General features: G+C 36.1%; 1 protein-coding gene across 1 annotated transcript in view; it reads right to left on the bottom strand.

Annotated features, from left to right (window-relative positions):
• The window catches only part of Spef2 (sperm flagellar 2), a 206,568-nt gene that overhangs the window by 21,092 nt on the left and 169,335 nt on the right, over window positions 1-16,141 (bottom strand). Inside the window, exons 29-32 of the mRNA XM_074077627.1 lie at window positions 15,755-15,893; window positions 12,855-13,084; window positions 1,674-1,780; window positions 492-674 (exon numbers count right to left, since the gene is read on the bottom strand). Coding sequence (XP_073933728.1) covers window positions 492-674; window positions 1,674-1,780; window positions 12,855-13,084; window positions 15,755-15,893 — 659 coding nt within the window. The remainder of the gene's footprint in view (window positions 1-491; window positions 675-1,673; window positions 1,781-12,854; window positions 13,085-15,754; window positions 15,894-16,141) is intronic.

The raw sequence follows: 16,141 nt of genomic DNA on the forward strand, positions 1-16,141 counted from the left end.
TGACTAGGGTTTGAACTCATGGGTTTGCTCTTGCAAAGCAGGTGCTCTATTATTTGAGTCACACCTCTAGTCCATTTCACTATGATTATTCAGAGATGGGGGTCTCACAAACTATTTGCCCAGGCTGGTCTGAAGCCTTGATCCTCCAAATCAGTCTCAGGAGGATTACAGGTGTGAGCCATCAGCACCTGGCTTTTGCAGATGTACCAAGGGCCAGAAATACTGGTTAGGAAATTAGGGTAAGGACGACGAACATTTTGTGACTTATTTCAGTAATCTTTGTTCTCTAGGAAGTTATAATTTTTTTTTCAGATGCTTTTCCTGGAAATGGAAGTCACATTTCTGCTTGGGATTTTGATACTGCCTCTGCTGCTTAAATACTGCTTGCTGAGGAGCAATACCCTGGCCTGAGATCTGTGATGTCAGTGAATAAGATACTTCTTAGGTCAAAAGTATCTTGGTGTTACTGGTCTACCAGGTCTGGTATCAACCTGTATAAACTGCTCAAAAGTGATGGTGCCCAACTGCGCCTCATCCACAGCCTTGAACCTCTGCAGGGTCTCCAGGAGCTCTTCCTCCAGGGGGATGGGCCAAGGCATCGCTGCTAGTAACAGGAATTTCCGCCAGTCCACGAACTCAAAGTTTACTGTCAATAAAGATGTTAATTCCTGCAACTAGAAGAAAATAGGAACTGTCATGGGAATAATTCTATGACTGTATCTTGAAGCTCTGTTTGTTCAGACTTTCAGAGTGAGGTTCAGATGAAAGAAGTAGAATGCTATATTGGCAAATAGAGTGAGCCAGTTATGACTGATTCATTTAATTCCATGTTCTACCAGCTGACTCACATCACTTAGAAAATGTTTCACTTTTTTCTTCCTTGACTTTAGTGATTTTTGCTTACTACATTTTTAACAGAGGAGGAGTAAAGACTGTAACTGTGCAGGACAAGGCCTCTGTAACACACAAGGAAAATGGTTTTGCTTGTTTGGTATTAGGGGTTGAACTCACAGCATTGAGCTTGCTAGGCAAATACTCTACCACTTGAGCCATGCCTCCAGTCTTTTTGTTCTTAGCTTATTTTTCAGGTAGGGTCTTGAAAAACCCACTAGGTTGGCTTTTAATCTTGATCCTCCTGTCTCTGCCTCACAAATAGCTGGGACCACAAGCAGGTGCCATCATGCCCAGCTTCTTTGTGAGATATGGTTTTGCTAACTCTTGCCCAGGCTGGCCTCAAACCATGATCCTCCTATCTTACTCCAGCCTTGGGAAATGGTCTTTATCCATTTTGTTTTCTGAGACATTCTTAAGGAAAAGAATATGATGAAAAGCTAGGACTTTCAGAATCATCTACTATTACTACTGGGTAGTTCCATCTGGAAGTAATGCATACAAACTCACCGTGAGCCCCACAGTCTCTGTAATGTCTCACTGACTGTGAGATCATCAGCACTCTTGGAATTCTGAGCATGTGCATTCTATGAGTCTTAATTTCAAGCCACTTCATTAATTCAAATGTTATTAATTGCATCCTAAGTGTCAGATACTGTGTAAGTACTAGTTATTTTAGAACTATCTATTTTAGAACTATTTTAGAACTATTGAATCATTGGTCAAGTAATAATAATAATAATAATGAAAGGCTTTTAAGCCCAAATAAAATGGAAGCTTACTTCATGTTGAGTGAGATGCATCCAACTACTAGGAAAGTTGTTTGTCCCAAGGTTCAGAGTCACCAAATCAAGAAGAATGTCAGTAAATGCTTTATTTCCCATTGTTCCTACAACACAAAGAAAAATATCTAGTCACTTATGTGGTAAGTTTTCCTTTTGTTGAAATAGAAAAGATAATGTATTTGTATAATTGCTTTCTTAATATCACCTAGAACTACAATCTTTAGAGGAACAGGAGATATTTTAAAAACATGAAAATAATTCTCTGATATTCTTATTATTTCTCAACTGCATCCAAATGTTTTTTATGACCTAGTAATAATTCATTATAGATTGAGCAAAATATGGAAACTGCATACTTTTTAGTTTAGAATTTTCTTTGATCTTTTACTTAGAATAGGTTGAATTAAAAAAAATTACCTAACATTTCCTATATATAGTAGGACACAAGATTAAAATACAAATCACCTCTGTAATCAAGGTAACACATCTATCTTCATGTTGCCCTTTAGCTCAGAATATATTTACTTGCTTTTATAAATATAGGAAGATTTGAATTGTTAAATAAGTAGATTGAAATATGATAATTTAATCACTTAATTGGCCTAATATATCCAAGTGTTAATTTAATCATTTAATTGGAGCAATATGTCTGAATAATTTATGAACTATCACTAAATATTCAAATGATCTGTTCTTATACACCATTCTACTTTACCCTATCTAAAAGAGATCTCTACTTTGTCTGGGTCTCATTTCAAATTGCACACACATGCATTAATAAGAAATAGGAAAATAAAATAAGTGAATCTGCTTTAAAAAATGACTTGATAACCTGGAAGTACCTTCTAGAACCAGGAGAGACTCCTAATGTGTATCCAGGGATCTTTCAGTTCAGAGCATACAGATATTCTTTGTTTGGGAATAAACAGAGTGAAACATAGACATAGCATTCCACAGTTTTTTTTTACAACTATGTTTTTACCATTTCTGAAAGTCCACGTGAACTTTATCATTTCCTCTAACCTCTAAAGAAATGCAAAAATCCCTTTAAAATGTCAGTGCTTCAAACCAAATATAAGCTTTCAAAATTTAAGGTAATATTCTGGGTAGTAAGAGTAGAACCTCTATCCCTTCGATATAATGGGCCACGCAGCACGTTGTTCAGAAATAGCTTGTATAATGCCTTCGGTCACACCTGTGTATCCAGTTTTACAGCGATGAGAACATTTTCCTGGTAGAAATGTTTCAGTAAGCAAAGCCTAATATGATGCCACACTGGGTTTTAGATATGTTAGAAATAAATCAACCATGTTTCTCAAGATGGAATCATAAATGCAATGTATTAAAACTTTAAAGAGAAACAAAACCTTTAAAAATTCTGGTAAGTGTGTGACATATTTACACTGTGTTCAGTGGTGAGGTTGGGAAGCAAAGAGTTGCAAACCAATTCTTTCTTTTACATAGGAATAGTTATCGAAGGATCTTAATGTAAAATGTGAAATACATTTAATATTTAACCTTGCCACTCATGTGGCCAATATGAAATGATACGATTTTCATAAATAATGCCATAACAGATTCACTTAAAATTTTTTCTTATAGATAGAACACATAGAAGCTTTCTTTCAATTTGGTCCCACGTTGGTTACCTAAAGCAACTACCATTTAGAATTAGCCAGGAAAAATAGCTAATTTTATGTCAGACCTAAGAGAATTAAGACTACAATCAATCTGTTCAGCCTAAAAATAGAATTCTCAAAATTCAGCATCAATATAACACCATGGCTTAAAAGCATGCACTACCATCTGAAGGATTCAGAAGAACATGTGAACACAGAAACAAAGTCAAAAGTTACAGGAAAACCATCTTCATTTTGCTTTGTATGTTTGGAAGACGTCAAATATCTTTCATGTTTGAGATAAATATTGGTTACATGGCTACTGTTTCACTTTTAAATTTCAAAAATCATTTCATTTTACTTTTTTTTTTCCTGTGAGCAATAATGAAGTCAATACTTGTCACTTTACTCATCACTTTCATCTTGGCTTTCTGAGTCTGATGAGCAATCTGAGTTAGGTCCTGTGTCACCAGTTGAAGATGGTGTCCTTGTGTTCCATAAGTGGATAGTTTTCCTAGGGTCAAAATTATTAATGTCTGGAGTATTCAACTGAATGATCAAGATATCAGTCAAACTTTCAGCTCTGATTTTAGTATGCATATGTGACTTTGTGTGTGTCATCTGACTAAAGCCACATTCTGCTTCAGCTGAACTTGCAGAGAGAGCCAACACTAAATCAACCAGCATCAGAATATTTGGAACTTGTGTGAGTAAACGGAATTCATAAAATCCCAGGTCAATTTCTGGATGTTCTGAAACCTAGGAGGGAAGATGAAAAATGTAAAAGATTGAGACTCCTAATTTTTACACAAATATTCATATATATTAATTGGTTTACTCATTTTGCTTTCACACTTACTTGGCATAAATTTCTAATTTTAACATACTCCATTCAGTGTCCACTTCATCAGTTTTCACACTGGCAGCTTCTAATACCAGTTCATAATGTGTAGTCAGGATGGATACCTCTTTTTCTCCAAATTCTGCAACCAACACACACACAAAAGTTGCTTATAGAAAAAACTCATACAATCAAAGAATAAATTTAGAGACAGGGCATATACCTTGATTTATCTTTGTGGGCCACAATTTAAAACTTTCAATCATAGTTGCTCTCACCACATCTAGGTTGGCATCTCTGAAAACAGCCTTGCAACCTCCTGATAAGATGTGTCAAAACCACATTTCTCATGGCAGAAATGTTTTCTTTTCCTCTCAGGCAGTTACCATGAAAGTATGTGACTGAATCCACCCTGCATTCTTTTGGCTCAGGTCTGAGTAGAAAAAAAAATCACCCAAATAAAAAATTAAATGAAAAAGCACCTGGAAAACAAGTTCTCAAGTTAAACTCTCCGGTTTGACAAAGCCTCAGATCATTCTCAACTCCTCACCTTATTTGATAAATCCGGAGCATTTCCAGTGTTGACTCCAAGGTGGCAAATATGTCAGCAATTGAGGAATTTCTGTTTTGATTGATCCGGCACAGAATGCTAAGGACATTAATGACATCCACCAGGAAATGGGCAAATATGACGATGTCAGCTTGGAAAAGGAGATGGAGAAGTTCTTTGGCTTTCTGTTAACTGCTTCCACCTGCCTGTGACACAGGTTGGGAATAAAATGGTATGTGGTCATCTTTTTATGAAGATATTCTGAGGAGATCAATAGACGTATTTGTTATTCTGGAAAAATAATAATAACAGGGTAAAACTACTTACTGAATGAAGTTGCTGGACAGTCGCCTGGTATTCCTTGGGAAAGTTCTGGAGGGCTGCCTGTAATCTGTGAAGCCATTGCCTCTACCTCCTGTTTGAGAGGGCACCACAGGTCTCAGGTGAAGGCCTTTGAAGGCCTTTATCAGAGAATTCTTATGAAAAGGTGAATTGTGATAGAAGTGATAAAGGCTGTGTAGGAGTTCTTTGACATCATTGTACAGAGGAATGCCCTGGAACATGCTTTGTAAGATAGTTTGAGTTGATGTGCAAAGCAATATACAGTCTGCACACATGGTTGGATTTCCCTCACAAGCAGGGCCGCTCCATTCTCTCCCTCTGCAGCAGGGACACCATCACTTCCGAAACCAACCAGTTTCTTTTTCCAGTCGTGGCTGGACAGCCTAAGTTGAAGATTTATCTCTAGAGTTTTCTCAAAGGCTGTTTTTATGGCCACAGGACCCTTCCTCTCTACTCTTTGTACCCCAACAATTTGGCAATGCACTTTTCCTGCATATGCGAATTGCACATGCACAAGTACAGCTTCCTTGATTAAACTGTCTATGATTCCGTCACTGATAATAGAGAAAAATTTACATTTTTCTAGTTTTTCTCCGAGATTTTTCCGTTCTACTTCAGCAATAAGATATGCAAATGTTCTTGCTGATTTGCTAGTTCTGAAGACTGGGTCAAAGTCAATACCCTCCTTATCATTCAACTTGCACATCCAAGTGAAATCTTTGAGGGGACGTCCAGTCTTTGCAATAGCATGGCATGATCCGAATAAGTTCTCTACGCTCCCGAGAATTGCTTTGATCATGGTCTTCACCATTAGTTCAGTGGCAGCTCTGTTCACTGGCGATCCACCTGTTGCTTCCATCAGCGAAGCTTTGGCATGAACCTCACTGAGATGATGCACATTGAGAAATTCAGTCCTGAAGTTGTCAGTGCCATAAAAAAACTTACTTGACTTCCCCGACTTCACTCCGTGCTTACGACACAGAGTACAGAACATAAGATTTAATATGTCATCATATACAAGCCAAGGGTATTTTTTTAGCCAAATTTTCAAAAATTGATTGTTTCTGTTTGGAAAGCAGTAGTCAAGTTTCCATGGCTGTTTCTGCTTTTTGGTGACTCGAATCACATCCTCCGGAGGATCCCTGCCTTTAAAATAACTCCACATTGTTATTTTAAGAAATCACAACTTGTCGACTCTCAGTTGTGTTTGATCTCTGTTCACCCCCTACTTGTTCACTATTTCTGGAAAAACTATATTGAATGCTTATTACTTATTGGGCATTCTGGTGATTGCCTTAACTGGTTTGTATCATTTAACATAACCCATTACCCCTTCTTTTTAGTTAACAAAATAGATCAATTATCATTATCACCATTTTGTGGATAAAAATAATTGGATTTGATCTGTGTGGTGTAGCAGTGATCACAAGTGGTAGAGCTGGGATTCACCAGGAGGCAGAATTACTTCACCACCATGTGTTTGTGTATGTCAATGCTATGCATTTCTTGTTCTTGGCAAGTGTACTAAGGTGCTCTTCATTATAGAATCCATTTTTTCACAGAAAAGGGGAGCACCACTTGTGGCTTCAATTTCCTTCCCAGGATGAGAGGAAATGAACACTAGGCTTACAGATGCAAGGTAGTGTGTCTGTAAGATGTGCCAAGGGTATCTCCCCTACCCAGTCTCACCCTCTCCAGCAAGAGTGCAACATCTTTGTTAATTTACAGAAAAGGTGTCAGATTTTTAGACCTGCCAGATGGTTTGACAGAGAAACTGTCTAATGCAGCATCTTTTTCTTTTCCTTAAAAATCTAATTTTTACATATATTTGATCATTTGAGAAGGAAATAATGTACTTATCTGGAGAGGAGACAGAAAATAAAAGTTACACAAAACAAAGTCCTCAAATAATAGCTTCCTCCTGAACATAAAGGGCTTAGACTACATGTATTTGTCCCTTCTACAAATTATTTCACCTAACTGATCATTAAATTTCAGATACTCCCTGATCTACAATGGGGTTGCAGCCCATAAATCCATTATAAGTTGAAAATCTCTTAAATTGAAGATTCATTTGTTACACCTAAGTGATTGAATGTCTAGCTTAGTGACACTGAACACAACATGTGGTTTGCTTCCTATGTGATCTTAGGGCTGACAGGGAGCTATGTCTCTCTGTTGCCCAGGATCACCAGAGAAGCTTGTATCACATGTGGCTAGCACAGGAAAAGACCTAAATTCAAACTTTGAAGTTCAGTTTCTACCGAATGTCTATGATGTTAGCAGCATTATAAAATCAAAACATCATTAGGTTGAGCCATCATAAATTGGGAAGCCACCTGTACATGGTCCTATTTTATCATAAAATAAAAACAGTGAATTTATGCTTATATGATATTTTAAAATATCTCCCCAGTACCCTGGAGGCTAAGGCAGGACAATCATGAGTTCCAGACCAGCCTGGGCTATACAGTGAAAAGTATCTCATGCTGTAAACTCATGTAAACTGCCAGTGTTTTTTAATAAAACTTTTGGGCAATGCTTTATGGCTCTAGGTTCTGAATCCTTAACTAGACCTTAAATTCTTCTGATCACTTAATTCTTTTGTGCTACCTGCTAAGTACTTCATAGACATTTTATGGAAATAAATATCCTTCCTAATTGATTTTTAGGATCTCACATCTTTTAAGCTCTTTTAATTGAAAACCTATGATAATAGTTGATCTGCCTCTACCTTTTATACCTTATTTGCATGTAACTTCTGTTTTGCCTTTTAATCAGTCTTTTGTGCACTTGTTAAAACAGATCCCTATTTTTTTCAAGTTCTAGATATTACTCTGGTTCATTTACATTTAGTCTCCATGTGGTTGACAGCTACTGCCTTCATTTTCTTACTTATGCATTGGGCTGTTTGTCAGTTTTTCATACGAGACTATGCTTGGCACCTGCCGTATTCACATACATGCTGACCAGTAAGTGAATGAAAGGATGAGAAAATAAGTCTCTTGTCAAAAGACAAGGCCTTGATTTTGACAATGCATTTAGCTAGCTAGCTTTTAAGTTTTTAGTTTGAAGGGCAGATTTTCTAGAAGATGTTATCTTGAAAACTGATATTCAAGATATATTGACAATGAAATAATACCTTCATTTGCCAGAGATTGGAAGTGCTTGGGCTTCATGAGGAAGTTTCATCCTGAAGACACTTTTGAAACTCTTCCCATAGATAGTTTTAACAGTACAAGCCTTTTAGATTCACTGCTGCATTTCTATAATCTGAATGTGATTAGAAAGAGGAGTTCACCATTGAGGGAACCACAAGATATGTAGGCCATTACCCTCTTTGCTGTGAGCTCTAGATTTTTTTGTGTAGTGAGATATTCCAATTAATATTATCTATGCCTCTGCATCATCTTTTTCTAAGAAATCTTAGAAAATGTCAGACTAATTTCAGCAATTTTCAGATCAAAATACCTACCAGGAAATTTATATTTTTATAATTTTCTCAGAGATGTCAAGCCTGGGAAAATCCACAGAACTTTCTAGTTACCCCTTCAGCCGAAAACCCAGGGGCCCTTAATCCTGTCCCTCAGTCACTTAAGGATTTGTAGGAGACTAGCAGCATCTCAGACATAGTCTTTGCCCCCCTTCCAAGCATTTCCCCTGCCAGTTGGTTTGAAATATCCTTGATCATTTTCTCCTGCATGCCTTTTGCATGCTACTCAGAGACTTTACAACTGACCACAGCCTTTTGTGGTCTCACCTTCTGCCCCTTGTCCCCTGGCAGTCTGCTGTTATGCAACCTCAAAGTCTCCATGTCTACTCCATTTCCTCCTTTCCTGCAACCCTTCTGCTTCTCTTCCTGGAAGATTCAGTTTCAAGGCCCCCTCTTCACTGATTCCCACGCCGTTCCACATAGGCAGCAAGGGCTAACTTTTTCTTTGAACTCCTGTTAAGAACCTGTTAAGGTACAGCTGAATGATTCAGCTTAGCTACACAGCCTAGAGTTCCGAATGTGTACGTTCTGTTGCTGAGCCCTGTCATTAAATGGGGTTCAAAGGAGGGCTCCTTTACTGTTTGTAGAAGAATATTATAGGCCTTGAACACCAAGAAGCTGCCTCTTTTGAAAAAAAGAGTGCTTATGTACAATTTATGTTCTCTCCATATAGCCCCTCAGCAGAGGCCAAAATAATTCTGAACCAATCTCTACAGGTATTACATGGAGTACCTAGGAGCATGCAAAGAAAAAAAGTTCTTATGATTTAAGTGGGGACAAGGGAACACTGTTAAACTGTTCCAGATTCAATAGATTACAAATTGAATCTGTGCTGGAGAAAGGCTGTCTTTCTGATGTACTTGGCACTTCATGTTTGGAGACAAGATGTACTTATCAGAGTTTACTTCAGTATGAAAAAATGAGTTTTGTTTTTTTTTCAATTTTGGACATGTATAGCCCCCAAGGATCCACATTACTTTGATCACTTTGTGGCTTATTTACACCAGATGGCATAATTTTTTTTTCTGGATGCACACTAGGATAATACTGCAGGTTCCTGTTTGAGTATTTGTACTCTCAGGACACCAAGTTAGCATTTTAGATAATGATAAGAATAGTTTCAATCAACACTATAAAATCCTATGTATTATTTACATATTTACATTATTAATTACTATGTATGTTTACAAATTTACATTAATTACATATTTGAAATTAAAATGACATTTGCTTAATTATATAATTAAATCATAATGACTTATATTATGCTTAAATTATGCAACCGTGCTAAGTACTTTAACTATATTAATTACTTTAATCTTTAAATGACTCAATGAAATAAGTATCATTACTATTGCTTTACACAGGAAGAGATGGAAGAGCTATTAAATAAGTTGCCCGAGATCACAGGAAAATCACTTGACAAGAAGTGAACTTGAAAATGAGCTGTCATTCTAGCCATCCCATCATAGGTTGAGGTGGATAAGTAGTTTGCATTACTATGTGGAAAATGCTAACATAGGGGCTGACACATAGTGACTGTGCAAAATTTCCTATTGTTAGAATTCAGAAAACATTTGCCCTATCTCGCTCCTGGCCAGGAGAGTGCTCATGGGATGATTCCTGTGATGACTGGCAGAAGGGATGGCTATCTCTAAAGTACAGATGGACTTTTGCTGGTGGCAGCAGAAATGCAAAAATGTTGATTGTCTCTCTGCATTTTACACGATGCTGTTTAATTGTCATGCATAGGTCATTTTTGGCATATTTGTGACAATCATATCAACAAACAGTGCTCTATGTCTAATCACTACTTTTGGCAAAGGAGATTTAGAATCATCACTGGTGGCAGAATTTGACCAGAAAAAGAGTCTTAAATATAACTATTATAATATATAATGTATTTTTAATTTTATATTACTCTTAGTAAGGGATACTCTGATGAAGACTTGTTTTTAAATGGGTTAACCAATACTTGACAGAAAGCTCCTTAAGCTTTAATTCTTTCCTTTCATATCCTGGTACTAATTACTTGCAAGAATTTAAAGTATTAAGTCATTTGCTTTAACCAAAGGCTATTTCCCTTAATAATTTTTAAAGCATAATTAAAAATTCAAAGGGTCATTTAATAGCATCAATATTCTTTATAAATGCTTTTGTAGTCTTACTGTAGGTCTAGTAACATAATTATTATATGCAAATATGGATGCTTTCTCCTAGAAAAAAAAATCCATCTATTGATCATATTTTAACATATTTTACTAAACTTGAAAGCTGCATCTTAGATATCATAGTTTAAGTAGGCATATAAAAAAGGCATAAGAAATTGTTCAGATTTCTTAGCTTAAAAACAAGTTCAAGCAGAAAGTTCTACAGAATCACATATTTAGAGATGCAGCAAATTGTTCCATAGTTTCAAAGCTCTTATCACTTTAACTAAGATTGTACTTCAAAATTGTGAAGTTCTAAGGTAAATACAATGGAAGGCATCATACAATATTGTTCTAAAATCCTTGAAAGGAATAAAACATTAAGTAAAATCCTTGAAAGGAATAAAACATTAACTTTTCATTTAAGAGATGGATGGGTGTACAAGAAACAATTCATGTTTGAGGTGATGGATATGTTAATCACCTTAATTTGATTATTACACACTGCATACATGTATCAAATATCATACTACACTCCAAAAATCAACACAATTACTATGTGTTGATTAAAAAAAAGTTCCTAATGCAGTCAAATGTCCATTGACAGTGGCACAGGTAATTGTTGCAATATATTAATCTCCACAAGGAAAAACCACATAGCAAAAACAAAGGATGATTTACAATGATATACAACAACATGGATAAATCTCAAGAATGATACTGGAAAAGAAGCCATACCAAAAAGTTAAAAATTGCATGATTTCATCTGTTTACCTAAAATGTTGGAACATGTAAAACCACTCCATGCTGTTAGACATCAGGTTAGTCTACACCTTGAAGGGAGGTGAAAGTGGTAACTTGAAATGAGCACCAAATGGACCAAACACTGCTCTGTGTCTTGAGCAAGGAGTTGCCTACACAGTTGTTGTATGTGCTTTGCAGAAATTCATGGATCTGTACATTTGCAATAGTTATACTTTTCTGCATATAAATTATATTTCAAATTTTTTAAAGTATAAGTTCAACATGGAAGGTTTGGAAATTATCAAAAGGGGTGAAAATTTATTCCCCCTTGAACCTATCAAAAAAAAAAAAAGACAAATGGGTATGCATTATTAAAGACAGGAAATGACAACTGCAGAATGGAAGACCAAAGACTGAAACCAAACAATACTTTATGGGGTCAGAAGAGATGGTGAGAAGGGATGAATGGTAGTTATTGGACTCTCTCAAGAAGGACAATGTCAGCATTTGGTGCCTGACTTTGGGTGGGTGGGGGAGTCAGTAGAGTCTCCAATTTTGTGCTATGACTCTAAGATGCAGATAATGAAATGATTATTACTTTCCCCTTCCCTTTATAGTGATAGCAAACAGAGTATCACTTCTACTGATAAAATACCCAACACTGTGATAAGCATTTTACATATTCCTAAAAAGCAACATATGGAATATATATATTTTTTCAAATGGAGTAGTGGAGGTTATCATGAAAAGGGTGTATGTTGTTTGCTCACAGACCATTAACTCATAGATGATCTATGACTGAAGGCAAATTGTTCAACTAACTTACAAATTGTTCAACTAACTCAGCATTCAGTCCTAAATAATGGAGATAATAATGTTAAATTACATGTGTTATCAGTTAAAGAGACTCACTGAAGAATATCTGGAAGTTGGAAAAGCCTGAGTTAAAAAGTCTGTATAGAGGCTATAGAGCCATAATGGTAAAGGGTGAAGAGATTAAAGAATTTGTATGCAGAAAATAACATGTTCATATACCTGTAAACAAATCAATTAATTGGGCAAATATTTGTTAACACTTTATTTGGGTGACTCATGGTCTATGGAGCATTGAGGGAAAAAGGATGTCCTCTACTCCCTAATCTCCCTTCACAGGTTAGAAAACACAAACTCGTAATTCCAATACAATACCTGACCTAGATGTACAAAGGATATCTTAGATAGAGTAGCAGCTAAATTTAACAATGGGTAGAAAAGGAAAGGAAGGACAGGAGAGAATTATCAGGAATGAGGATCGTCACACTGCTCAAGTATCAGTCACTATGATTTTCCTGTTTGTTTAACTCACACTCCAATGGAGCTCATTTTACTTGTGGCCCAGTGATGGCCATCCTGCTTAATCTTAACCTTTTTTGCTCTCTTTCTATAACTGGTTTTCCTACCTTGAGGTGCCACATCTAAGAACTGTTCTCGAAGATTGTCAAGCTGTTCAATTGTCAGGGTGCCATTTTCTTCCTTTTCTACTGATGGAGGACATGTTGGTGGGGGAGTATCTGGGAAGACTTTCATATCTCCATTAATGTAGAAGTCTTCTTGGCTTAAATAAAGCTCATGCTGAATTTTTGTAGCTGTTTCAATGTAATAGCGAGCTACTTCAGTTAATTTTTCTACACTGAAAATAGTAAAAGATGCTATTAGACTAATAGTGTTTGCTTATAAGACACACACACAAAACAAATTTAATAGACAATTCAATCTGCATATTTAAAAATTACAATTTCTTCTCAAATCTATTTTGTAAAAAGACGGTATAATGTACTGCAGACTAAAGACAAAATATATTCTTATTATACAGCTAACAGTTGCACATTTTGTACAAAGCTGAACAAAAAGAGATTCCATTAAATATATTTTATTACTATTAGAACATATTTTACTATGTAAGCAAGATAAGTCAAAGGTTAGATTTCATTCTAAATACGACCCAGAAGAGGGTGATACAACAGATTGCAATATAATATATAACTGTCAAAACAATACATTTATTTGAAATCAGGATCAATTTCAGAGTGAGTCAAATTTGAATGCATATATTTCTAGAAAAGTGGCTTTTCTCCAACTTTATATCAAGAATTGTGATGTTACATCATACTCTGACACATTTGCCAGAATAGCCTTGATACATAAAATCCATTGATACTATACTTCTCTCCTCATTAAGAGTGACAATTCCCAGCTAAGCACTGTATCTATAAGCAGCAACAATTAGGGACCACTACAGCATAGTGGAAAGAGTGCTGGGAGTTGGACTCTCACCTAAGACACACCTTAGCCATGGGTCCTGTGGTCAGATAAGGCTCTCTGAGTTCCTCATCTTTTCAGTAAAGCAAATGACACATCACTCTTTCTATTGTGGTAATTATTGTGGAATATCATAGGTCAAGCCTTTCAACTGTTGTGTAGATATAGTTAATGTCCTAATTAAAGGTCATTTTAAAGGTCTGAGAAGTTTTATACACAAATAAATACAATGCCACTGTATTTGAAGAGAGGACCTTGTTTCCATTTTATAGTGAAAGATTGAACAACACGAGAAAAATGTATATCCCATCTGCCTTTATATAATTAGAAACATCAAAATACTGAAAAATTAACAAGAAATATTAGTTGCTATATTTCAAAAGATGCCCTTTAATTCAACTCCTGAATGCTGTATTTGTGTGTCCACATAGAATGTAATAGTTGATTAGTTTATGCTTTAGGGTGTTTCTGTGTCAGGGAACAGGGAAGAAAAACATGGGATAGCTACTGACTTTACATGAGGGAGTCTCCATATGCAGACAGACCCAACAGAATCAGTAAATCAAATGGGTGCACGCCACCTAGTGGAAGATTACTAAAAGTAACTTCCAAGGAAAAAGGCCAGGAAAATAGATTTGGAGTTCAAAGGGGAATTCATTCTCTCTCTCTCTTCCTCCCTCTCTCTCTCTCTCTCCCTCTCTCTCTCTCTGTCAACCTCAATCTCCCTCTCCCTCTCCCTCTCTGTTCCCCTCTGTCTCTTTGCATTATAACATTTTCCTAGCTCACTTCTTGTGCCCACAATACATGACAGTATCTAGATTCAGAGGGCACAGATTTTCCCAAAACAAATATGAGAACTGTGAGCACAATGGATAAAAATAAAATCCATTTACGTTTGGTGGATGGAAGCCATGCATCCAACAAATGAAGACAAAATGCTTTCATTTCTAAGTGGCAGGCAGAGAACAGGACTAACTAATATTGCCCTGTGAGGCCGATAATATCTGAGGTGGCTATCCAGCAGTAAGATTACTTCAGCAATGTTACTGGACTAAAATGTATGTTTAAATCTTTTTTTTTTTTTTTTAACTATGGAGTAACAGTTCTAAACAACTAAGCTGGAGATTTTATGGTAGAACTTTCATCACGAGATGAGGTCTGGAGAAAACACCATAAAAACTGTTTTTTGGATGGTAATTACTGCTTCTGAGAATGCTTGCCACTTGAATTCTATTTAACATGTAACTGCTAAAATTTCAGTAAATGTTTATTGCAAATGGCAGTGCATTACAGAATCTATCTCAAAGAAGAAATTTCTGAAACAGCCTGACTGGAATGTTCCTTTTATAGATGAAGCTGATAATTCCTGAAGCAATCAGACACGCTGCTAATTTGTGGACAATGTGGGAATTCTAGTCTTCCATACAATCAAGTCTCCTGACTCTCAGACGAGGGATTTCCACTCTGCTGAGCTGCCTCTTCATGCCTTTTAAAGGGGGGACATAGAGAATGAGACTCCCTGCCACTCACTAGCAGCTACCAATGAGGAGACAAGTAGCCCTGGGAACTCATTTGAAAAGTAGAACTGAGTCTCATGTTTACCAGGAAATCAGCCTAACTAGTAAAACATTCCAGTGAATAACTTCTTAATCTTCTACTAATTGGCTCTGACTGATAATAAGTCTAGTATGAGAGAGATATGAAGCATTATTTTACTTCTGAAAATTATTTAAAAATTGTCTATCATCTTACCTTGTTAGCTAAGGTTCCCAATGAGCAGTGTGAAAACTGAACTCATGAATAAAGTATAAAATTGGATATTGCAATAAAACCCTTTGATAAATGATTTACTGTTTGAAAAGAAGCAACACATATACAATGGCAAAGTTCACTTCATGATTTTATAGATGTGATTTCATAAAGGTCAAAATTTATATTTGTAAAGGTAACTTAAATTTGTAAACACCTTAAAAATCCTTGTCAATTTTGGCACTTGGGAATTAACAAAGTGTATTTTTCAAACAGTCATGCAGTACTTTACCTGGCCATTTCATTCAAATACCTCTCACCAAGCCATTTTTCCATGAACTTATAGACATCTACTGCCTTTGTTACTAAATCTTCAAGGACAGTCAATGCTTTTGCTCTTATTAGTTCAAGTCGAAACTGTGTGGCTCTCTCTATTTAAAAAGAGAAATAAGCCATAAGCAGAGTAAGTCTGCTTCTGACGAAGCAGATTCAGTTTTATAGCAATCATGCTTTAGTTTGTGAAGTTTCAGGTTCTCATTCAATATACCAATGCAGATAAGGTCATCCATCTCTTTGAGAAACAAAATGCAATTTGTGGTAGAGTCATTTGAGAAATTAAACCAAAACTATACTTGAGCTTTACCTTTACTGTGCTTTACAACAATGTATTCTTTACGAA

The sequence above is a fragment of the Castor canadensis genome, chromosome 6 (genome assembly GCF_047511655.1).
Source record: "Castor canadensis chromosome 6, mCasCan1.hap1v2, whole genome shotgun sequence".
NCBI classification, from domain to species: domain Eukaryota; kingdom Metazoa; phylum Chordata; class Mammalia; order Rodentia; family Castoridae; genus Castor; species Castor canadensis.